At 57.8% G+C, this 24,591-nt stretch overlaps 1 protein-coding gene across 3 annotated transcripts in view; it reads left to right on the top strand.

The window, feature by feature from the left end:
* The first annotated feature begins 647 nt into the window (after nt 1–647).
* EML1 (EMAP like 1) overlaps nt 648–24,591 on the top strand; it is an 87,227-nt gene continuing 63,283 nt past the window's right edge. The window contains exon 1 of one of the 3 annotated variants that reach the window (XM_055132409.1): nt 648–858. In XM_055132409.1, the coding sequence (XP_054988384.1) occupies nt 792–858 (67 nt within the window). In that variant the 5' untranslated portion in view covers nt 648–791. Of the gene's footprint in view, nt 859–23,793; nt 23,931–24,591 lie in introns of those variants that run through there. The other 2 variants (XM_055132410.1, XM_055132411.1) reach the window with 2 other exon arrangements.

The following is a 24,591-nucleotide window of genomic DNA, read 5'->3' as shown; positions in this document are numbered from 1 at the left end:
GACTCTGGCGGGTGCGGCTGGTGCACAGGTGTGACCTCCCTTTCCTGGACACCCTCAGTGCGGGTTGTCCTGGGTCCGGTGACAACTGACCAGAACGCCAGGTGACAGGTCTGTGCCCAGGGCAGATCAGCAGGGGGGTGGGGGCGGAGAGCAGAGGCGGACACGTCCACGGACACCATGTCGGCTGGCAGCCTGGTCAGGCCCAAGGCTCCCGGGAGAAGTGGGGGGACCGCCCGTTCCCCCGCGTCCCGTGCGCTCAGGCCACCGCGCTCATTCCCGCGGGGGGCAACGCCCGGGGACCTCGGGGCGCGCCTGTTGGGTCGGGCAAGTTGTCCCCGAGGCCGCGGGAGCTTCAGGGAGCGCGGGGGGTCCCGGGGCGGAGGCCGCGCCCCTCTCCCCGCGCCCCGCCCCGCGCCGCCGTGGCCCTCCGGGCCTGTCCTTTGTCCGCGCGTCGCCCGCGGTCCGGCCGTCGGGATGGGGGGGTGCGGGGAGGGCGGCGGCGGCGGCGGCGGCGGCGGGGGCGCGGGGTGGGCGTGTCCCGCGCTGGCCCCGCCCCGCCCGCCCCGCCCGCCCCGGCCACGTCCCCCGCCCAGGCCGCCCCCTGGCGGGCGGAGCGGGCAGCGCGCGCGGCGGCGGCGGCGGCGGCGGCGGCGGCGGCGGCGGCGGCGGGCCCGGGGTTGCCATGGTAACCGGCCGCGGCCGCCGCCACAGCGAGGCCGGCCCCAGCGCCCGCCCGGCCGCCGCGCGGCTCGGCTCAGTGTGGGGGAGAGCGGCGGGCCGGCGGCCTCAGCATGGAGGACGGCTTCTCGAGCTTCGGCAGCCTGTACGACACGTCGTCGCTGCTGCAGTTCTGCAACGGTGAGCGGCGGCGGCGGGGCGCGGGCCGGGCCGGGCGGGCGGGCGGGCGGGGGCCGGGGCGGCGCGAGCGCTTCCCGCCCGCCGCGCATTGTGCTGGGCCCCCAACGCCGGGCGCGCGGGCGGGCGCGGGGCCGGGCGGGGCCGGGCGGGGCCGCCGCCGCGCCCCCGCGCCCCCGCGCCCCCGCGCCCCCCGCCCCGGCCCCGGCCCCGGGCCGCCGCGCTCCCGCCGCGCGCGGGGCCGGGGCGGCGACGGGACCCGGCGAGCCCGGGCCGGGGGATGCGCGCGGGGCGCACAGCCGCGCCCGCCCGCCCGCCGGGGCCACTTGCCCGCGGGGGCCGCGGGGACCTGCGCGCCGGCCGGCCAGCGCTTTGTACGGGGGCAGGCCCGGCCGGGCCCCAGCGGCTGGCCCGGGGAGGGAGTCATTCTTTTTTTTTTATTTTTTATTATTTTTTTTCGTGTTTTCCAGGCAGGAAATCCAAATAACCACCAATATGGCATCTTGGAAAACACACGGAATCCTGCCTCCGTGCCGGGAAGCTTTCAGGCTCCCGGGCAAGGCTTGCACGGAAGCGTCCCGGCACGCTGCGTGTTTATTCAGAGCGAGACGCGTGAGCATTCACGCACAGAACTTAGCCACACGACGGCTCTTTTTCAATCCGTGCGCTCGGAGGCCCGGCCGGCCGGCCGGGAGGGACCCAAAAGTTTGTTTGCAAATGTGCATTTCCTAGCTTGGGCCTCCCCCTGCGGTGGCAGTGGTTTGGGAATCGGAAAGCTTTGACAACTGGAGCTGTTTGTTTTTGCAACCGTAAATGGGATTCGGGAGAACTTTGCTAGTTATTCAACACCTGTTTGCAAATGGGAGGTATTTAGCTGTGGCAATAAAGATTAATGAGCGTGTTGGTACACCCTCCATAATGGCATTTTAATCTCTGGCGAGATGTATCATCTTTTTCACAAAGAGGGTAAGCGCCGATCGCTGTCGCAGCTTATAATTTTCATGTTAATCACATTACTGAGTAAATGGAGCCCTCCTTCGATGGGATGAAAATGAAAAGGGCGGCAGGAAAGTTCCTCCTCCCCTTCCAACTGTGTCTGGGAGGGTTGTGAGGTGCTGGAGGCTGCTGGAATACCCGTTGTACCGATAGTCTTTGGGGATGGTTGTACTTCTCCAATGGGCTGGTGGAATTTCTCCAGTAAATCTTGTATCACGGGCTGGAGTGGGTACAGTGCTTGCCTGACACGCTACGGCAGACCCAGGCTCGATAACCTGCCCACCCACCAGGAGTGATTCCTGGGTACAGAGCCAGGAGTAACTCCAGAGCATTATTGGGTGTGGTCAGAGGCTTAAAAAAAAATTGTTTTTAGCCTTGTTTCCTTAATGGACTTGTAATCAGTTATTTCCGAACTATACTGTTGGTCTAAAAGATACTGCTCCTCCCTAAATATTTATGAAAGAATCCTCTCTTCCGTTGATTGTGAGAAGCATGCGGCTGAAACATTATAAGTGGTGTCCTGGCAGAATGACTTTTACAAATGATCCCGGGCACCCATGTGGCTGTTTAGTTTCGCGTGTGAGAGTGAACCGAGATATTTTGTTGGAGCTGATTTATGTGTGTGCTGGGGAGGGGGGCTGGTGGTCGTGACCCTGAATAACAGCTCAGCCTCCGAGTTGCGCGTGGTGGGTTTGCTGTTGGGCCCCGTGACTTGCTAGTTTCAAGATATTGGCAAGATCTTTTACTGGCTGCAATGTGGAGAAGAAAACACGACTCTTCCCTGTTGTCTGAAAAACACTTTAAGAAGAAATCACTTTAATTAGACCTGGAAACAATCAGATCTTTTGGAAATTCCATTGTCACTGTTGAATTGCTCAGAAAGTTCTTGGCGCTGACTTTATTATCTTCTGGTTTGCTAATGAATAAAGTTGCGAGCCGGAGTAGCCTGTGGGGCATGAAAATATGCTAACTGCTGGCCGCCGAGGCAACAGATGTTTTGATGTGAAATTATTCATTTTAAGAGGCTTCCATTACATGAAAATATAAACGGATACGATTTAGTTAACGACTGTGATGATTCATTTAAATTAGCACCGGATCACAGAAACACCCTTTCACTGAGAACTAAACATTTGGAAATTTCATGAGCTATTTGAGATTTTTTCCCCTCCCTTGTTCAACTGGAGATTTCCATTACAATGGCAGGAGTGCAGCGGCAGAATCTCTGGGCTCATACATTTTCATATGTGGGAAGGGACCATGCTTCTCTTAGGGACAGGAACGAGCTATCAAGCAGATCAACCCACACTTTGTATCTGTGTCGGGCCCACAGATGCCTCCTGGTCAGATAGACATGCCAGAGAGGATGAGGAAGGAAGCCGGGAAGGCTTTGGTTTTGTACTTGGTGGTTTATTTTTGGATTGGGGGCCACCCGTGCTCAGAGCTTATTCCTGGCTCAGTGCTCAGGCTCGCTCCTGGCATGCCCAGGGGACCATAGTGGTGTCAGGGAGTAAGTCAGGGTGAGCTGTGCTCCAGGCTAGTGCCCTGCCCACTGTGCTCTCTCTCCGGCCCCAAGAAGAGAAAACTTTATTCTCGCAAACAAAGTCGCCTCCCGCCCGCTTTTGTCTCTTCTCTGGCCCACTTAATTCGTAATGGTTGAAGTGTGAGGTGGGTGAGGGAACCTTCTGGCAGAGTCTGCCCCGTCTCTCACAGGCGGGCTCGCGGAGTCGAAATCAGTGCACTGTTTCTTTAAGGTATTTAGAATGTTGTGGCGTGGGAGCCAGAGCCATAGTACAGCGCGTTGGCCTTGCATGGGGCCGACCCGGGTTCGATCCCCAGCATCCCAGAGGGCCCCCTGAGCACCGCCACGAGTGATTCCTGAGTGCAGAGTCAGGAGTAACCGCTGGGCATGGCCCGGGTGTGGCACAATAACAACAAAACCAAAAGGAATCTTGTGGTGTGGACCAGGAGTCACCGGCGGCTGCCAGCTGGGAGCGCCAGGAGTCGGGACGTGGCCAGAGCCGCCCCGGCAGCTGCTTGGTGACTGAGGCGGCTCCGTCTCACCCCAGTTTTCCTCGAAGTCCATGTTTGAGCTTGTCGTGTTCCCATCCTTGCTTATTTTGGGGGGTGGTGCCGGGGACAGAAGCTGCGTCTCGACCCTTCTCATCCCCATTTACAGGGGAGGAAACTGAGGCTTAAAGAAATCTGGCAACTGGGTGGGAGGTGGGGGCAGGGGGGCACCCAAGCCGTGTTCAGGAGGCCCCAGGGTACCCACTGGCAGTTTCTGGCCGGCCAGGCCTGTGGTTTCATGGCGGCTGAGGGGAGGCTCCGAGCTGCTTAGGGTTCGAGGGGCCTGGCCCCCTGGAGGTGACGCGCCTTCTCCCTGCTCCTCCTGCTCGGATCTAAAATGCGGTGATTTTCTGCGGACATTACACTTGGATTGTTTTGCTTTGTTTTTGAGTAACAGCTTTATTAAGATTCTATTCTCAAACCATGAGTCTCCACCCTGCTGAAGAATGGACTGACTTTGGGGCTGGAGCAATAGCACCGTGGGGAGGGCGTTTGCCTTGCACAAGGCCGACCCAGGTTCGATTCCCAGCATCCCATATGGTCCCCTGAGCACTGCCAGGAGTGATTCCTGAGTGCATGAGCCAGGAGTAACCCCTGTGCATCGCCGGGTGTGACCCAAAAAGCAAAAAAAAAAAAAATAAATAAAAAAGAATGGATTGACTTTTAATATTCCCACAAACTGGAGCAGGCGCTCTCCCTTTTTTGTTTGTTTGTTTGTTTGATTTTGGGCCACACCCACGGTGCTCAGGGAGCACTCCCGGCAGGCACCATATAGGATGCCAGGGATGGAACCCAGGTTGGCTGTGTGCAAGGCAAGTGTGCTACCCACTATACTATCGCTCTGGCCCCCGCGTTCTGATGTTATTATTATTACTGCTGTTGTTTGGGGGCATGTGGCTGTGCTCAGGGCTTGCTCCTGGCTCTGTGCTCAGGGATCACTCCTGGTGGGTTCGAGGGACCTTATGGGATGCCAGGGTTCAAGCCCGGGTTGGATGCGTGCGAGGGAAGTGCCTTACCCACTTTACTGTCTCTCGGGCCCCACACTCACTAGCTTCAGAGTACTGGAACACCCCAAAAAGAAACCCTACCACTCACTGGTAGCTATTCTCTAATATCTAATAGTCTTGGACCCCGGCAACTGCTAATGGGATTTTTCCTTAGAGTCTGAACGTCCAATATGGAAGTGAATACACAGGTACTGTGCATTTACTTCTGGAATGGTGTTTTGGGTCAAGGGAGCCTGTGTTAGAACTCTTTTTTTTTTTTTTTTTTTTGTATTTTGGGCCACATGGTGCTCAGGGCTTACTCCTGGCTCTGCACTTGGGAATCACTCCTGGCTGGCGGTGCTGGGGGACCAAATGGGGCTTTAGGGATTGAATCTGGGTTGGCTGTGTGCATGACAAATGCCCTACCTGCTGTGCTATCACTCTGGTCCATTCATTCCTTTTTTGTGGCTGTGTTATATTCCACGGCCTGGAGGGGCACATTTTGGGCCTCCCTTCTCCAGCTGATGGCTGTGCCCATCTCCAGGGTATTGTTCATGGGGTTATTCTGCTCTGAACTTTGGGGAACATGTTTTTCTGTGGGGTGGGGGGCGGTGACTTCACTGATCGCAGGGGGCTACCTCTGCATGGGGAACTGTGGTGTCGCGTGGCCAGGCGCATTGGGGTTGTTTGGGGGAGAAACTCATGGGTCCTCTTCTTCCTCCCCCCGGGGAAGGTAGCACAGACATGAGGCGCCCGGCTGCTGTGAGAGGCCAAGTTGCGGACGCAGCGGGCGCCTGGTGTGCCATTGCGTGCCCGTCGCCGAGCCTGCGTGGGCCGAGGCCGCCAGCCTGCCTTATCTTCTCATGCCACTGGACCCTTCCCCTGGGGGGCTGCTCCTCCATGGACCCTCCTCCCCCGCCCGCCTCCTCCCACTCAGCTCTGTGCGAGCCCACACCTGGCTTTCCTGGCCGAGAGTGGGGTTGAGCCTGTGCATTTGCTGTGTCATCGCCTGTTGGGGCATAGTCGACGCCCTTGACCCTCTTCTTCCACCCCTGTCATTTGCAAAAAGCCCCCCTGGGGCTGGAGCGATAGCACAGCGGGTAGGGCGTTTTGCCTTACATGCGGCCGACCCGGGTTCGATTCCCAGCATCCCATATGGTCCCCCCCGAGCACTGCCAGGAGTAATTCCTGAGTGCAGAGCCAGGAGTAACCCCTGAGCATCGCTGGGTGTGACCCAAAAAAGAAACAAAAGCCTCCCCCAAAGCCCTTCCCGCCTCCATCTCCCAGTTCCCTGGACCACGCCTGCTCCTCCTGTCTTGTTCACCCCGACAGGCCTGGCTTCGTGGCGGAGAGAGGAGCAGATGACCCTCTCACTGGCGCCTGGTCCAGCCAGTGCTCCTCGCTGTGCTGGCTGGGCACGGGCTGGTGCCTTTGCAGCCATGTCTGAGTGGCTCTCGCTGCAGTGCCCATGTCAGTGCCCCTGTCCGAGCCAGACATTCCAGGAAGTTCTGATCCTGGGGAGTGCCTCTTCTTTTTCCTCTTTTCTTTTCCTTTTTTTTTTTTTTCTTTTGTTTTTGGCCCACACCTGGCAGTGCTCAGGGGTTACTCCTGGCTCTGCATTCAGGCATCACAACTGGTGGTGCTCGGGGGACCATCAGGGGTGCCAGGAATCAAACCCGGGCCGGCCGTGTGCAAAGTGTCCTATCGCTCCACCCCCCGATTCGTGACCTTTTCTGCATCTGCCGGCTCAGGCGGCCGTAGAGATCTCCCGTTGTTCCTTCTGAAGCCGGGTCCCTGCGTGTCACCCGCTGCCCGAGCCTGGTGGCTTCTCCTGCGGGAGCCCCTTGCCGTAACCACGACAGCTTCAGCTACTCCCGGGACCTTCTGAAATCACTCGATGCTCTCTCGGACCCCCAGCCGGTCATTTTTTTTCAATGTTTGAAATGGAAATACGGTTTAATTTCTGAGCATCTCCGTGGGGAACTCAGGATCGTTTATTTGAAATCTCTTGGCATCTCGGGTTCGCTCTCTCCAGCTTATGCTCGAATGTTCAACTTGGCAGATCACTGCCGTGGGGGCAGGACTGCGCGGCCCTTGGAGAGATCACCTGACCCCCGGGCTGCCAAATCCCTTAGCCCACCCTCCTCAGAGGCCGCAGAGCCCCTGGCGAGGCTTTTGTTCTACCAGAATCAGGAGAAAGTGCCCTGGTGGAAAGGGCCGTGCCTGCCCCAGGCCAGTGGCCTGAGACAGGCATGTCTCCGGGACAGGCAGGGCTCTTTCCCCACCTCCGGCCAGACCACCAGCTTTTAAGACATGATGAACGAACCCCAACATGTGGGCGGGGAAAGTCACCACATCTTGTTTAAAAAGTAACCAACTCTTGGTTATTCTTAATTTTTGAAGTAGTGAAAGTCTTTCCTTAAAGTCACTAAAAAAAAAAAAAAAAGACCTGTTAGTGACCTGGCAACATTGTTTCCAGACTTGGTCTGTTGCAGCATTAAGAAGGCGAGCTCCCCCCGCCCCCCCCCAGCAGGTCATGCCCAGGGCTCTAGCTATTTTAGTAAGTGCCCTTTCCCGGGCCTTCAAATGAGTGATTTGTACTGTGTTTGTGTAGTAATAAACATTTTCTTGGGGGAATATTGTTATTATTATTCCTTGCTTTGGCTCACGGCCGACGGTGCTCAGGATCTACTCTGGCTCTGCACCCAGGAATCTCTCCCGGCAGACTCTGCGACCCTCTGGGATGCCGGGGAGGGAACCTGTGTCGGCCACATGAAGTCTGACGTCCTCCCCGCTGTCCTGTCACACTGGCCCCGTTGTTCATTTTCAAAGCTGGAGCCTCAGGGAGGGTTTCTGGTGTGGCACGAGACCCTGATGGCGCGCCTGGCTCGGGGGTCGGCAGGAGTGGCTCGAGCTCCCGCCCTGACCGGAGGCTGTCTGCCCCGAGGCCTGCTGGGAACACCCACTTATTTCAGCCGAGCCAAGCGGGAGGCTCACGTCCCGTCTGGTTTACGCGAAGGCCCCCTCTTGACTGGAAGACGCTCTTGGCCGGAAACTGCGTTTTTGCAGAAACTGCCAGTGGCTCGCCTGCAGCAGTGGATGGCGCTGCGGCTTCCACGAATTCTGCACCGCGTCAGGCAGTGCTGGGACCCAGGCTCCGCCCCGAGGACTCCCAGGGCTGCCTTCACCTGCCGGGAGGGTGTGCCCCCTCTTGCGCTTCCTGGTGGGGCCCAGGGCGGGGTGCCTTGCCTGGCTCCCAGCTGCTGGCAGGTTATTCCCAAGGGGCCCTGGAGACTGTGGGCAGCGCTCAGCACGGGGGAGGATGGACGGGGCAGGTGCTGTTTGTGGGGGCCAGTGGGGCCCATTCTCTGCTCACCCCCTTTTCTGCCTCCCCCCTGTTCCCGGCCCACCCCCATTCCTACTTCCCGCCTCTCCAGCTCACGCCCTGCAGTGTGCCCGGGACAGTGACAGCCACCACCAGACCTGGTGCAGATTTCCCTGGAAACTTCTAGACTCCGTTTTCCTGGCTGCTCCCTCGTGTCTGACCATCTGCTTCGGCTCAGCTCTCAGCCTTTCTCCCCGGGATTTTGTTTGGTTTTTGAAAGACCGGTGGCCGGAGTGGTAGCACAGCAGGGAGAGCGTTTGCCTCGCACCAGTCCAAACTGCCTTCGACTCCCCGCACCGCACATGGTCCCCGAGCCCGCCAGGCGCGTCCCCGGGTGCCGAGTCAGGAGGAAGCGCTAAGCACCACTGGCTCTGGCCCCCAAACAGAAAAATAAAACAAAAAGCCCCAAAACAGCTAGTGTCATCACTTCCCTCCCCACATTTAAATTTTTATAAGGTTGTTTACAATAATTTATTACATTGAATATTTCAACACCAAAATCCACCACCATTAAAACTTACCCAGCACCATTATTATTTTTTTTTTAATTTTATTGAATCACCATGAGATAGTTACAAACTTTCATGTTTGGGTTACAATCTCACAATGATCAAACACCATCCCTCCACCAGTGCACATTCCCCACCACCAATATCCCAGGTATACCCCCCCCCTTTTCCGCCCTCCCCCTGCCTCCATGGCAGACAATATTCCCCATACTCTCTCTACTTTGGGGCATTATTGCTTGCAACACAGACACTGAGAGGTCATCCTGTTCCATTATCTTCTTTCGGCATGCATCTCCCATCCCGACTGGTTCCTCCAGCCATCATTTTCTTAGTGATCCCTTCTCTGTTCCATCTGCCTTCTCCCCTCTGCTCATGAGGCAGGCTTCCAGCTATGGGCCAGTCCTCCTGGCCCTTGTATCTACTGTCCTTGGGTCCAGCACCATTATTTCAAATTTTTCCAGGCACCACCCAAGCCTGCCCCAATACCAGACCCTAAATAATTTATTTGGTATTGCTTATTATTAATAATTGTCTAAAAGTGATCAAAAAGGTTTTCTTTAGAAGAAAGTATGTAAAGATTTTTTTTTTTTTTTTTTTTTAGTATGTAAAGATTTTTGTATCTCATCCTAGCGCATTGAGCTCCTAACATGTCGTTACAGGTTGAACCTTGTGTGCTAGTATTTTTTTGACTGAGACTGGTTGTCTTCTACCTCACGTCCTGTCCAGCGTGTGCTACTTCTGCTACCTCAGTAGTATAGAGTTTGAGATGTCGCTCCAGGAATTAAATTTTAAATTAGGCGATGCAGATGGAGTTAAACTTTTGACTGGATGGTGACGCTGGGGTCCAGAGGCATCTCTGCAGTGTGTTGCTCTCTCCCGAGATTTATCTGTGGGTCTCTGGACCGTGGCTGTTAGTGAGCTTGTATGGCACCAGAGGCAGTTTGTGGGTGTGACTGCCAGGCTGGGAGAACAGGGGGGTGGGGGGAGGTTGCCCATGCCAGGCTCTGAGAGAACCTGGAGATTTCCGCACAAACGCCCACACCTGAGTTTCCAGCAGCGCCATTCACAGACAAGGCCCGTCCAGCCTGTGGAGAGCGCCGTGAGTGTGGTGGCTCTAGAGTTTTCTTCCGCGGGGCTCTGTTAGGGCGCGCAGGGGCATTCACCGGCCCCCTCCGGGGTGCCTGGGATATGAGGTTCAGCCTGGCGTGGGGTCTGGGGCATCTCTGCCGCTTGTTGATCTCTCCTGGGATTTATTTGTGAGTACATCATCCTTCTAAAATCCAACGGCAGTGGCGTGCCCCTTTCCCACCACCCCCTGATCTGGGGAGGGGGGGCTTCCGGAGCCCAAGGTGTTCCCTGCAGCCTGAGCCGCAGCCCTCCTTGGCTCTGGGGGGCTGCGACCTCGGTGGGGACTGCAGAAGCCATCTGGGCTACAAGAGGCTCCCTGAGGTGGGTGCTTCTAGGGCGAGGGCCAGTACCTCACTGAACAGGGCAGTGTGGTCCAGGGGCACAGCCTGACCCCACGACACCTCGGGGAGCCCTGGGATGCGGGTCTGGGCGTGAGGCCCCGCCCCCTGGCAGGGGCCTGGCCTTCAGCAGCAGCGTCCCGCGTGAAGGTCACACAGACCAGCAAGGCCACGGTCACAGAGGGCTCTGACATGGCAGTGCCCTGCCGGCCTCCCCTCCTGGCACGTGCGCCTGGGCCTGGGCTCCTGGCAGGGCCTGGCGCCTGAGCTTCCCCGGTGGGCCTGGGTTTGTGGGATGCACTCAGGGACCGGCACACAGCTCTGCTCTTCCGAGCGCCATGGCCCACAAATAGTGGGACCCACCGCGTATACGTCCCCTGCACGTGTACCCACAACTGTGCACCCGCCACATGTGTGACTCACATCTGCCCACCATGTGCGATCATGTGTTCACACACATGTGTGCTCCTGTGTGTCCACCTGCACATGTATGCCCCGTGTTTCCACCCACACATGCACTCATGTATCCAACTGCCCGTGTGCTTGATGTGCCCCTGCTCCATTCTGCATACAGAGGGGCGTGTGTGTGTGTGTGTGTGTGTGTGTGTATGTGTGTGTGTGTGTGCCCCCCCCCCCATTGCCCTCACCTGGTGACTGAGCAGCAGTGGAGGAGCCTTGAGGGGCAGCCCAGCGCGGCCTGGGGGTGACCAGGTGCCCCGGTCAGCGCTCAGCTCCTGGAGGCTGCCCCTGGCCGGGACACTTGGAGCAAGAAGAAACACAGGCGAACACCTTCGGCAACGGGGCACAGGCATCAGACAAACTGTTTTTAGCCAAAACAATTGACTCAGTGAAGTCGCTCATGGCAGAACCGTGCGAGCCCCCTTCAGCTGCTCAGTCGTTCCCCGACCAAGTTAGTAACAAGAATCTTACTCTTCTGGGGTCTCTGGTGGGTGCATCCTGGCTCTCTGCAGCCCCCAGGGCCCTGCCCAGTCCCAGGAAGGGGTGAGGGGTTTGCTCCAGCCTCCAGGCCTGGACGCAGGGGCAGGGGTGGAGGGGAGAGAGAACGCAGGTAATGAGCGGGCGACGGCTTCTGCGGGTCCCGCTCTCGGAGGCCGGAGCCCACCCCAGCTCCCGTCCTGCAGGGCTGTGCCCTGCCCAGGGCGGGGCCCACAGGCCTCCCCCTCCTTCCTCCCGCCAGGCCTGTGCCCGTGGCTGGGGTCCGGGGCGCGGCGGGACCCTGGAGCTTCTCACTGTCCAGGGCGGGTGGCACTGCCCGAGCTCAGGGTTCCCTCCCGGGCAGGCACTGTGTCCTGAGGGCCAGGGGCCCGTGCCCAGTGCTCGGCCTCCTCCTGCCTGCCCGCTTTCGCTTCCCGCTGGGTCCGCCACAGGCATGGCCGGCCCAGCTCTGGGACCCGCCTGGCGCGTCTCTGTGTAGTTTTCTTTCTTTCTTTCTATGGGCAGTGAGGTGGGGCCACACCGGCTTTGTGCTCAGGGGCCGACCCTGGCAGTGCTCGGGGACCCTGTTGCAGTGCCGGAACTCGCACCTCTGCTGTGGCCACAGCCGCGTGCCCGGCGGGTGCCTGTCCCTCTGCTCCTCTCCCTGGACTCCGTCCCTGGGTGTTGGCAGGGCCCCGGACGTGACTCCCCCGGCAGAGAGCCGCTCCCCTCGGCTCGCCCATCCCCCCAGCCTGGCTGTCCCTCCGGTCCTGGGGCCCCAGGCTAGTCCCCCACCCCCCCATTCAGAGCGGAAGTAGGAGACCACCACTCCCCTCCCAGAATCACTCGCTTCTCTCCGTGACGCGGCCTCTCGTGGCCGCCGCTCCTTCTCCCGCTCGTCAGCAACTGCTTATCCGTCGTTCTCGCTCCCCCGGGCCCTGGTTGTTGCTGAGTTATGCTCAGGGCAACTCTCGGCCGAGTCAGTCACTCCTGGAGGTGCCCAAGGGACCATCTGCAATGCCGGGGACTGGACCTGGGGTCGAATGCGTCCAGCGTCTTGTACTGTCCTTGCGGCCCTTAGCTTGGAGAAACGCACAAAGCATGGGACACAAAAGTCACCCTCCCCAGTGGCTGCTGCAGCGGCATTAATGCCGTCCTGCGGCTCTGCACCCTCCACCCCGCCCCTTCCAGAACTCTCCATTTCCCAGCACTGCCCTCGCCCCCCCTCGTCCACTTCCTGTGTCTGTGCCTGGGGACGGCAGGACCTCCTGCAAGTTTCTGGCCTTCGGCCCCAGGGGCATTTCACTCCGGTTTCCTGGGCCCTGAGTCCAGTGAGCGTCCCATGTCCCCTCGATGGGAGGAGTGGGAGAAGCACCTCCGGGTCCAGGGCTGCCGGAGTGGGCGTCAGCGGACCTCAGCTCTCACCCGGCAGAACTTCCGGTGCAGCCTTGGAATCTCTCTGGAGAGGCGCAGGCTCCAAACGCCCGGACAGCGGAGGGCCCGTGTCTCAGGGACCGTGGTGGGGGTGTGCAGGGGGAGGGGCGGGGGAGCCGGCGGCACTCGGGGAGGGTCCCACGCGGCCCGCCACGCTGGGAGCAGGGCTGTGCCAGCGCAGGCATCGGTGAGGAAGCAGTGGACAGACGTCCAGCTCACTGTTGTCCCCGTGGTACCTGCCCGAGGGGCCACTCGCCCGTGGCTGTTTCCAGGCGCAAGTAGGAAACAGCCCGGTCCAGGCAAAGTGTTCGACCCACGTACCAGCCCCCAGGGTGCACGTCGGCCACCTCTGGCTGGTTGCCAAGTTGCTTCCCTGTGCGCCGGAGCCTGGCTTCGGGCGTGGGGGCCGGGGGCCGGTGTTGGCAGGGGCGGCTGCACGGGGATGCCTACTCGCTCGGGGCTGGCACCACAGAGAATGACTCCAGGGGCCCCGGGGCACAGAGGGGACAAGGGGACGCCCCCACCCCCCCCCCCCCGTGCCTCTCCATGCCCCAAGGGGCAGTTCCCCGCTGGATCCAGGGGCCTGTGTGGATGGCCCGAGCAGCGCCGTGCAGCCCTGCGCCCGCGTGGGGGCAGTTAGCGCCGTGGCTGCTCCTTCCTCCGTGCTCTGGGGAACCCCAGCCCGTTAGAGCCCCCGGAGCTCCCAGGCACAGCAGGGGCTCCTGGGGGGGTGGTCAGCCAGGTGGGCGTGGCCTCTGCTGTCTCCGGGGTTCCCCTTTGCTGCATTCCGGGAGCGTAGGATCTCCCCCCACCCCACCTCCCGCCAGGCCTGTCCACTGCTCCGGGCACGCTGCTGGCCCCTGGGCCCTCCTGTCTGCATCGGGAGGACCCCGGAGGCCGCGCCCGGGCCTCTCTGCGGCCACTCCGACTTTCCCTCCATTCCCAGGGCGCACACCTTGACTCGGCGCTGGGCCACTCTGCCTGGCGCTGTGGCTAGCAGGCGCGCGTTCGTCCCGACTCAGGGGGACTCAGGGGGACTCAGGGGGACTCAGGGGGACCCCGGCCGCCCGCCGCCCTGCTCGGGCCTTGCCGTCCCAGCACACGCTCCTGCGGTGCAAAAGCCAGCCCTCCCGTGGCCCGGCGCCTCAGGATGCCTGGGCGGCAACAGGAGAGACTCCTGACCTCCAGAAGCACTTCGGTCTTTCCAGAAGCTTCCGCGATCACACGCATGACGTGGCAAGCTGCCTGGCTAATCCCCTTGGCCATTGCCGACGACCAGTGGCCGCGGTGTCCGGCAGAGAGCCGGGTGAGCACGTGCGCTGCCACCTCTTTGCCGGCTGATTTCTGTTCAGCGCGTTTTCCAACACAGGCGCACCCGGTGCCCGTTCCCTGGGGGGCGGGATTCACACGTGTGGGTTCGATGCTGCACTCTGGCCTTTCAAGGGTAATTTTGCCTCGTTCTTTGCCCATCTCGGTGACTGGCCTTCGAACCTGACCCGTCTGGGCAGCGCCCGCCTGACAGCTGGGCCGCCTCACCGCCGTGCCGGGTCCGGCTCTGCTCTCTCTCGCGGCCCAGCGAGCGGGGGTTCTGCCGGGCTGGTGAGTGGGAAGGTTCCCACGCTCACGGGTGGCCGGGGTGCGGGTGAGCGCAGGACAGGCCTCGCGCCCGGCCCGTCACCCTGGGTCTGCCAGGGCCCCCTCGCCTTCAGAAGGAAGCCGGCTCGTCTCTCCCGACCGTGAACGCTGCAGGTGGAGACCGTGCAGGGTGGGGGCACTCCGGCTCCGGGCTGCTGATGCCGGGGATCAAACCCTGAGGCCGCACGCCCCCACGCACACACACACACACAGAGATTCAGGCTGTCAGACACCGTCAGCTTCCTGGTTTGCTCAGATTGGCCTTTGCTCCCGCCTGGGGGGGTGGGGGGGGGCGCCTGGGCTGGTGGCACGCGCTGTAATCGCTCTTCTCTGGTGTGGCGCACCTGCAGGGGACCCCACCCCATTCCCGCCTGCCTCTCCCATCCAACGGCTGTGTAGACCAGAGGAGGGGGTCTTGGCTTAGCCTGGATCTGCTCAGACACCTGGGGGTGGGGTCTAGAGCCTCAAAGTCAGCCCACCCCCCTCCCTGTGCTCTGAACCCCCCGGGTTTGGGGTCTCTTCTCTCTGAGGTGTCGCTCAGTCTGAAATCCCAGCCGTGTAGCACCCCCCGAGGGCCCAGACCCGCTGCTTCCTGGCTCCCCCGGCTTTGCCCAGCGGGTATTTGTGTATTTGTTTTGGGGCCACACCAGGCTGTGCTCAGGGGTCACTCCTGGCAGCCTCAGGGGACCATGTGGGATGCTGGGGATCGAACCCTGTTAGCTGCATGCAAGGCAAGTGCCTTGTCCGCTCTCATATCTCTCCCGCCCTCCAGAGGGTATATTTGATTGTCATTGGGGCACGCCCAGAGCGAGCTTCCTTTCTGTGGTCAGAGAAGAGTCCAGAAGCTCACCAGCCCCCACCCCTACGCCTGGGGAGGCAGGGTTTGTGGGCCACGGGCAATCGAGAGCTGGCCCGGGCCCAGGGGAGTTCCTGCAGAGATGGCCCTTCAGCCGGGGACACCGGCCAGTGCTAGACGGGCCTCCACCAGACGATCGGGGGCACCTGTGCCAGTCACCTGTCACAGGTCCCTGGGAGCCAGCCAGGTGCCCGTGCAGCCCGGCAGCCAGCAATGCCAACTTTTGTTCTAGGAACGCAAAGTTCAGGGAGAGGCTGCGGTCAGCTGGATTCCTTCCTTCCTTCCTTCCTTTGTCCGCAGGAGTGTGTCTCCGAGCCCGCCCTGGCTCTTGGCTGCGGAGCCGAGTTCTCTGCTTCCGCTCGCTCTGCAGCTGGGAAGGGCTGGGCCCGTCCTCCCGGGCGCCACTGCCTGTCCCTGCGGCCCCTGCAGCCAGCTGGGTCTGCCCCTCCGCGGCTTCTCCCCACCTTGCTTGGGCCCCACCGCCTATGATTCTTGCTCTGCCGTCCTGTCTGACACGCTTGGGACGGGCCGTGTTCCCGGGCCCCAGGACCTGTGTGCGCTGTGCTTGTCCTATGCGTCTCCACCACTGGCGTGTGATTCGTAACTCAGACACGGCAGGGTCACACCAGTGACCGGAGACAGACAGACGCCGAGAATGAATGCAGTAGTCCAAACGGTACCGTGGAATAAAAGTCACACAAATGCACTCTCCCTTGGGGGTCGCTGTATGGGATAATCTCAGACTGGGATTGACCTCAGAAACCAAAGCCATGCGCTGCACGGCCGGGCCCTGCGCCTCATTCAGCTCTGGGAACTGCGCATTGTGCAGCCACGTCAGCAGGGAGCAGCTGTTGGGATTCCTCCAGCACAGCCTGACCTTTGGGTGGCCCGAGCCCTGGCACTGTCCCTGCCCGGCCCCCTCCCCTCCCGGGCATTTACAAGCCTCTGTCCTCTGACACGCAAACAGCTGAGTATTGACTGGAACGGAACATCAACAGATGCATGGTTGCTGTTTAGTCACTGTGATTCACAGTTACGTTGCAGCCAAGGATTCAGTTACAATACAGGCAAGGATTCACAGTTACAATACAGTCAGTGATTCAGTGATTTACAGTCGAGAATTCAGTTATATTCTCAACGATTCACAGTTTCAGTACAGTCAAGGATTCATAGTTACAATATAGGCAAGATTTTACAGTTACACTATAGTCAGTGGTTCACAGTTATAAGACAGTCAGTGAGTCACAGTTACAAGACAGTCGATGATTCACAGTTACAAGACAGTCAAGGTTTCACAGTTACAAGACAGTCAAGGTTTCACAGTTACAAGACAGTCAAGGATTCACAGTTACAGTACAACTAAGGATTCACAGTTATGATACAGGCAAGAATTTATAGTTACAGGGGCTGGAGCGATAGCACAGCGGGTAGGGCATTTGCCTTGCACTCGGCCGACCCAGGTTCGATTCCCAGCATCCCATATGGTCCCCTGAGCACCGCCAGGAGTAATTCCTGAGTGCAGAGCCAGGAGTAACCCCTGTGCACTGCTGGGTGTGACCCAAAAAGCAAAAAAAAAAAAAAAGAATTTATAGTTACAGTACAGTCAATGATTCACAGTTACAATACAGTTGAGGATTCACAATTACAAACCAGCCAGGACTCACAATTACAGTACAGTCAATGATTTACAGTTATGCCATCAATGTTACAGTCCAGTCGAGAATTCAGTTACAATACAGGCAAGGATTTACAGTTACAATACAGTCAAGGATTCACAGTAACAATACAGTCAAGGATTCACAGCTACAGTATAGTTGAGAATTCAGTTACAATACAGTCAATGATTTACAGTTATAATATAGCCAATGATTCACATTTATAACACAGGCAACGATTCACAGTTACAATATAGTCAAAGATTCATAGTTATACCATCAGTGATTCACAGTTACAATACAGTCAAGGATTTAGTTACAATACAGTCAGGGATTCACACAGTACAGTCAAGGATTCAGTTACAATACAGGCAAGAATTTACAGTTACAATATAGTCAATGTTTCAGTTATAATACAGTCAAGGATTCATAGTTACGATGCAGTCAGTGATTGACAATTACAGTACAGTCAACCACAGGGTTTCATGCGGTCACATTCTAGCACCACATCCCCCACCAGTGTCCATTTCCCTGGCCCATTGTCTCAGATACCCCCTCAGCCCCTCACCAACACCCTCCTCTCTGTTCTCACTGCGATGGTCAGTGCCGTTCCATCCACCAGTCCTAGGTTCTGTTGCGTTTGGCCTTTTGTTCTTTCCTCACTGTGCTTCTTTCTGTCCCACGGACGAGAGATCGCTCAGTGTCTGCCCTGTCCCTCCTGCTGGCTTCACTCAGCCCGATGCTCACGGGTCCTACCCACGCGGCAGCAAACTGCTTGGCTTTGTTTTCCTTACAACTGAGTAGTGTTCCATTGTGTAAGTATACCATAGTTCCTTTATCCAGTCAGCTCTTCTCGGACACTAAAATTGTCCCCAGATGCTGGCTATTGTGAATAGTTCTGCCATGAACAATGGAGCACAAGTGTCTTTTCTGAATAGAGTTTTCAGGCCCTTGGGACGGATGCCCGGGAGTGGAATGGCAGGGTCACAGGGGAGCTCAGTTCTCCGTTTGGGTGAGAAGAGTCCATATTGGTTTGCAAAGATGTTGAACCAGTCAACGTGCCCACCAGCAGTGGACGCGGGTCCTTCTCCCCCGTCACCCCAACACTGCTTTGTTCAGTCTTTGTGGTGTGTGCCCGTCTCACTGGTGGGAGGTGATACCTTATTGTTTCGATTTGATTTTCCATGGTGATCAGTGATGCGAGCATTTTTCATATACCTCTTGGCCATCTGTGTGTCTTCCTTGAGGAAGTGTTTGTTTATCTCTTTTCCCCATTTTTTAGGGGATGAAATTGATTGTTTTGTTGTTAAGTTTTTCCAGTGCTGTATATATTGGGATATCGACCCTTTGTCAGACAGGTGGTGGACAAATACTTTCTTCCGCTCTGTGGTATATGTTTTATTCTGGTCAGATATTGCTTGGCCAATGGCATCAAATCACTGAAGCTGCCTCTAGATTCAATTTTATGAAAGGTTCTGCCTGTGTTTTCCTCAATATGATTTATGGAGGTAGGTCTGATATCCAAGTCTTTCATCCATTTTGAATTGACTTTTATGCTTGGTGTGAAATAGGGGTCTGAGTCCTTTTTAAATTGTGACAGACTGCGGGGCTGGAGCAATAGAACAGCAGGTAGGGTGTTTGCCTTGCATGTGGCTGACCTGGGTTCAATTCCCAGCATCCCATATGGTCCCCTGAGCACCGCCAGGAGTAATTCCTGAGTGCAGAGCCAGGAGTAATTCCTGAGTGCAGAGCCAGGAGTAACCCCTGTGCATCGCCGGGTGTGACTCAAAAAGCAAAATAAATAAATAAATAAATAAATAAATAAATAAATAAATAAATAAATTGTGACAGACCAGTTTTCCCAGCATCATTTGTGGAAGTGTCTGTTTGTGCCCCACTTCATGCTTTGGGCTCCTTTATCAAAGATTAGCTGACTGTGACCCTGATGGTCTGTCTCTGGGCCCTCAAATTCTGTTCCAGTGTTCTGAAAGTCTTTTTATTCAGTACTACACTGTCTTGATACTTAGCTTAATAATATAACTTACAGCCTCCTATCTTCTCCTCTTAGGATTGCTTTGGAGTTTTACTATTCCATGCAAATTTCAAGTGTTTATTCCTGTCTTTAAAAAATGCCATGGGTGTTTTTATAGGGACTGCATTGAATCTGTTTAGAGCTTTGACTATGTTAATCTTTCGATGAACAGGAAATGTGTTTCCATTTCCGTACATATTTTTTAAAACTTACTTTGGTAGTGATTTATAGATTTCTTTATATGCCTTTCATCTCTTTAGTAAGTTGATTTCCAGATATTTGATTTTTTTTTTTTTTTTTTTGCTTTTTGGGTCACACCTGGCGATGCACAGGGGTTACTCCTGGCTCTTCACTCAAGGAATCACCTCTGGCGGTGCTCAGGGGACCATATGGGATGCTGGGATTAGAACCCGGGTCGGCCACGTGCAAGGCAAATACCCTACCTGCTGTACTATCACTCCAGCCCCAGATATTTGATTTTTTTTGAGGTGCATTTGTGAACGGGTAGGTTTTTTTTGTTTTGGGGGGCACGCCTGGTGATGTTCAGGGGTTACTCACAGTTCTGCACTCGAAGATCACTTCCGGCAGTGCTTGGGGGACCATATTGATGCCGAGTCAGCCAGATGCAAGGCCAGTGCCCTGCCTACTATACGCCTTTGTATTGCTCTGGCCCCAAGGAAAGGGTTTTGAAATGACTTGTCTATTAAATTTTCTTTTTTTTTTTCTTAACTGAATCACCATGTGCAAAGTTACAAAGCTTTCAGGCTTAAGTCTCAGTTATACAATGATGGAACACCCATCCCTTCGCCAGTGCACATGTTCCACCACCAAGAACCCCATTGTACCCTCCTCCACCCCCCGCCTATGTAGCTGATAATTTTCACTTTACTTTCTCTTTACTTTGATTACATTCAATATTTCAACAAAAAACTCATTATTATAGTTTGGAGTTTGCCCCCAAAATCAGACCTGCTGAAAAGGAAGCATCTGATAATTTGTTTTCCGTTGCTGAGAATGAAGAGATACAAGGTCTTGTGGCCGCAATCGCGGCTGCGTGATTTTGGATTTCTGTATTTTAGTATTTTAGTAACTAAGTCCAGGGAAATTTCTGCCAGAAATTGCATCATTGCAAGCTTGTACCTCTCTTTAGTGGTTCTTATAAGATGGCAGTCGCCACGCCTTCCACCCCCCCACCCCACCCCCCTGGAAAGAAAAGGCCGAGAGAGAAAAATCTTTCCCCTCCTGCAGCGGCATGGGGCCGTGGCTTAGTTCACAGTCTAGAGACATTTCTGCAAGAAGCTGCTGGTGCCAGAAGTAGATAGGTGGGCTCCGGGATCATGGTCACTCAGCAGCGGAGGGGCCACACACGTGCGGCCGCTCAGGTCACATCTCGGCAGAGAGCGGCCTCTATTAACTTGTTTGCTTATATAAATGCATTGGATTTCTGCGTATTGATTTTGTAGCCTGCCCAGTCTAGCATACAGTATATTGTTCCTAGCTGGGTTATTATTTTTTTTTTGGTAGTCTTTAGAGTTTTCTAAGAACTATATTGTGTCATCTACAAATAGTGACGATTTGACTTATTTTTCGATACGAAGGACTTCCAGTTGGCTGTTGAGGAGCAGTGGTGAGAGGGAAGGCTTTCGTTTCAGCGTGGATGGTGGCGTTAGCTGCAGGGTGGTGGTGGAGGGCTTCGGTTATGTTGACGACAGTTCCTGCTAACTCCATTTTTGTGCTTTTGTTTTTGGGCCACCCGGCAGTGCTCACAACTTACTCCTGGCTTTGTCCTCAGGAATCACTCCTGGCGGGGCTGGGGGACCATCTGCTGTGCTGGAGGTTGAACCCGGGTCAGCTGCATGCAAGGGGAGCGCCTCACCCACTGGGCCGTCTCCCTGGTCCCTCTGACTCTGTTTTACTCAGAGATTTTGTTTTTTTTAAACCACGAATGGGTGTTGGAGCTTGTCGGATGCTTTGTCTGCATCGTTGGTGTGATCCATTGGATAGATGCATAGGTTTCAGTCCAAGTCGGAGACAGTCACTGGATGCGATTCTTCATTGATTTACAATAACTCCGAATAGTTCCGGCCAGGAACCTCTTGGAACATCCGCCCCGTGCGCGCGTGTGCGCGCGCACGCGCACACACACACCACACACACACACACTCCAGGGTTCTTCCCCTGTCCCCTGTGGTGGGTGCACACACACACACACACACACACACACACACACTCCAGGGTTCTTCCCCTGTCCCCTGTGGTGGGTGCGCACACACACACACACACACACACACACCAGGGTTCTTCCCCTGTCCCCTGTGGTGGGCGTGCACACACACACACACACACACACACACACTCCAGGGTTCTTCCCCTGTCCCCTGTGGTGGGTGCGCACACACACACACACACACACACACACACCAGGGTTCTTCCCCTGTCCCCTGTGGTGGGCGTGCACACACACACACACACACACACACCAGGGTTCTTCCCCTGTCCCCTGTGGTGGGTGCACACACACACACACACACCCACACACACACTCACACACACCAGGGTTCTTCCCCTGTCCCCTGTGGTGGGTGCACACACACACACCCCCCCACACACACACTCACACACACCAGGGTTCTTCCCCTGTCCCCTGTGGTGGGCGTGCACACACACACACACACACACACACACACACACACACACACCAGGGTTCTTCCCCTGTCCCCTGTGGTGGGTGCACACACACACACCCCCCCACACACACACTCACACACACCAGGGTTCTTCCCCTGTCCCCTGTGGTGGGCGTGCACACACACACACACACACACTCACACACACCAGGGTTCTTCCCCTGTCCCCTGTGGTGGGTGCACACACACACACACCCCCCCACACACACTCACACACACCAGGGTTCTTCCCCTGTCCCCTGTGGTGGGTGCACACACACACACACCCCCACACACACACTCACACACACCAGGGTTCTTCCCCTGTCCCCTGTGGTGGGCGTGCACACACACACACACACACACACACACACCAGGGTTCTTCCCCTGTCCCCTGTGGTGGGTGCACACACACACACACCCCCACACACACACTCACACACACCAGGGTTCTTCCCCTGTCCCCTGTGGTGGGCGTGCACACACACACACACACACACACACACACACACACACACACGGGTTCTTCCCCTGTCCCCTGTGGTGGGCGCACTCCCCAGGGCCAGATTTTGGCGGTGTTTGGATGTTTGGAATGGGGTGGGTTGCGGGGTTGCGAAGCTTCCAGGGGTCAGAGGAATAAGCCGAGGCCTCGAGTGGCGGCTTCAGCGGTTGGCTTGGCGTCTGGGGAACCGTTTCAGTCCCCCTCTTTGTTCCGATTGGCTTTTGTTGCACCAAACATTCTTGCCGGGCTTTGCCCGGTGGGTGGGATGATGCAGCGTTTCTGAGCGGGCCACTCTCGTCTCCCTCCGGCGCTGGCTGGGCGGGAGAGGGCAGAGGGACTTGCCGCCAAACGCCCGTCCTCTGCCAGAAATATGCCCAGCCCCCTGGCAGGGGAGTCGCCCGCCTGGCACATCTCGGAGCTCTGCTTTCTGGAGGGACGGCGCTGGGCTCGTGGTGCGGTTCCCAGCAGAAGGACAGGGGTGCGGCCAGGCCCGTCTGGGGGCTTCCAAACCCCAGCCATGTCCGTTTGGGTTCCAGGCAGTGGCAGCGGGCGCTCCGGGGCAAGCAGAGCCCTCGCTCTCCAGCTCAGGGCAGAACTGGTCATCACGAAGCAGTTGGTTTCAGGTTTCTAAAAATCCACAAAGCAAAAAGTCTCGTGCCGGAGCACATGCATTTATGTGGGGTGGTGTTTTTGCGGGCTAGGGGGAGTGGGTTGCAGGGGGATTGTAGAGAAGGTGGCCTGACAGGCAGTGGGGACCGTTCCACGTGTTAGAATCACAGCAGCGGGGGCCTGAGGTAAAGCAGTAAAGCAGAGCGGGGAGGGCGTTTGCCTTGCACGTGGCCGGCCTCAGCATCCCATATGGTTCGGTTCTCAGCATCCCATATGGTCCCCCAAGCACCGCCAGGAGTAATTCCTGAGTGCAGAGCCAGGAGTAACCTGTGTTTGGGAGATCAGCCGCGAGTGACCACGCACGACTCAGTGCAGCCTTCAGTGGCCGTCAGTGGCCGTGAGCCTAAGGGGGGCGTGGGGTGTCAGCCGTGCCCCCAACGTTGAAGAATAGAGGGGCTTCGAGGAGCAGCTGTGGATTTCACGGGAATCTAGAGGTGGAAGGACCCAGAGGGACTCAGAGCTAGCACAGATCTTTCAAGTATACAAAAAAGAGGGGCCACAGAGATAGTCCAGTGGGTAGGGCGCTCACCTTGCAAGCAGCCAACCCTGGTTTGATCCTTGAGCCCGAAGGGTCCTCAAGCTCTGCCAGGAGTGGTCCTCGAGTGCAGAGCCAGGAGTCAGCCCTGAGCACCACTGGGTGTGACCCCCAAACAAAAGTAAACACGGGAAGGAACCCGTGGGTCAGTTGCACTGTAAGGCACTGGCATGGTTTTCCGTGGCTCATGAAGCTGCCCCATGGACAGTGTGTGGCTAAGCTGTGTAGCACGGCCGGCCACTGCCCTCAGTGCTCTGGGGAGGCTGGACGGGCCTCCCCAGGCCCCTTCACGCACCTGCTCGTGAATCTCCGCCCAGATGCGCGAGAGGGCCCGCGCGCCACGTTCCTGGAGCCGAGGGCACAGCTGAGGCCCAGAGAGGCTGAGCGACCTGCTCCGAGCACACAGCGAGACCCCGGCCCGGTCTGCTCTGCCTGACATCTGCGAGCCGCGGGAGTGCTGTGGGGCTTTGTTCTCCGGACCGGTCCCTCTCGAGCCGAGGCGGCGAGAAGCCTTTTTGTTGGGTCACAGTCACCATTGATTTCTTTCAGAGGGACAGTGGGGCTTGTTTCTCTCCCGCAAACAACGGCTTTCCCTTGTCTGCCGGAGTGGGCGGCCCGATGCGTCTCTCGGGTGCCCCCTGGAAGCAGCTCTGTGTAAGCCCCCCGGGCCGGGCAGGAGACACTCGCCCAGCGCCCCTCGTCCCAGGAGGAACATTCCAGAGCTGGCGTCGGGTTTCCGTCTGGTGAGGCTTCGTGGGGCCCGTGGGAGGCCGCCCCCTGCCCTAGGGTTGGAGGGGTGAGTCTGGGTGCGTCTGTGGGGCGGCACGGTCGACGAGCCTCTGTGTTCGCCAGCGGGGCGGGAGGCTGGGGGCTGCAGGCCACGGCCGACACCCAGCCTGGCCTGGCGCCCTCTCCCTGCCCGTGGCCTGTCCCGCCCCCTCCTCCCAACGTGGGTCCTTCCGCCCAGAGCTGACTCCAGATGCTGGCCGTGACCCCGGAGACGTGCTGCTGTGGTCCGGGCCCAGCCCCTGCCTGCCCAGACTCAGCCCCGAGGCCCGGCGGCACTCGCACACACGGGCGGGGACGGGGGCAGGGCGGGCACGGCGGCCCGCGGGCTCCTCAGCAGGGAGGGGTCCTTCTCCCGAGTGAGCGTCCCCAGGGGCCCTTCGGGATCGCGCTTTCGGGGCCCACGGGTCTCTGCTGGGCCCGCCCCGTTTCCTAGGGGCCTTGTCACGACCCCGTTGCTCTGCCTCGCCTGCCTGTGCCTGTCCCGAGCCCTTCTCCCGAGGACACATGGCCCCATTGCCCCCGCCCTGTCCTCAGCTGGGACACGGCCCGCCGGGACACCAAACACCCGGCTCCGTCTCTGGGCCAGGAGAAGCTCCGTCCCGAGAACCTGCGTGT

This window comes from Sorex araneus, chromosome 3, assembly GCF_027595985.1.
Source record: "Sorex araneus isolate mSorAra2 chromosome 3, mSorAra2.pri, whole genome shotgun sequence".
Classification (NCBI taxonomy): domain Eukaryota; kingdom Metazoa; phylum Chordata; class Mammalia; order Eulipotyphla; family Soricidae; genus Sorex; species Sorex araneus.
The sequence above is the reverse complement of the archived record's forward strand: the minus strand, read 5'-3'. Positions and strand labels throughout refer to the sequence as shown.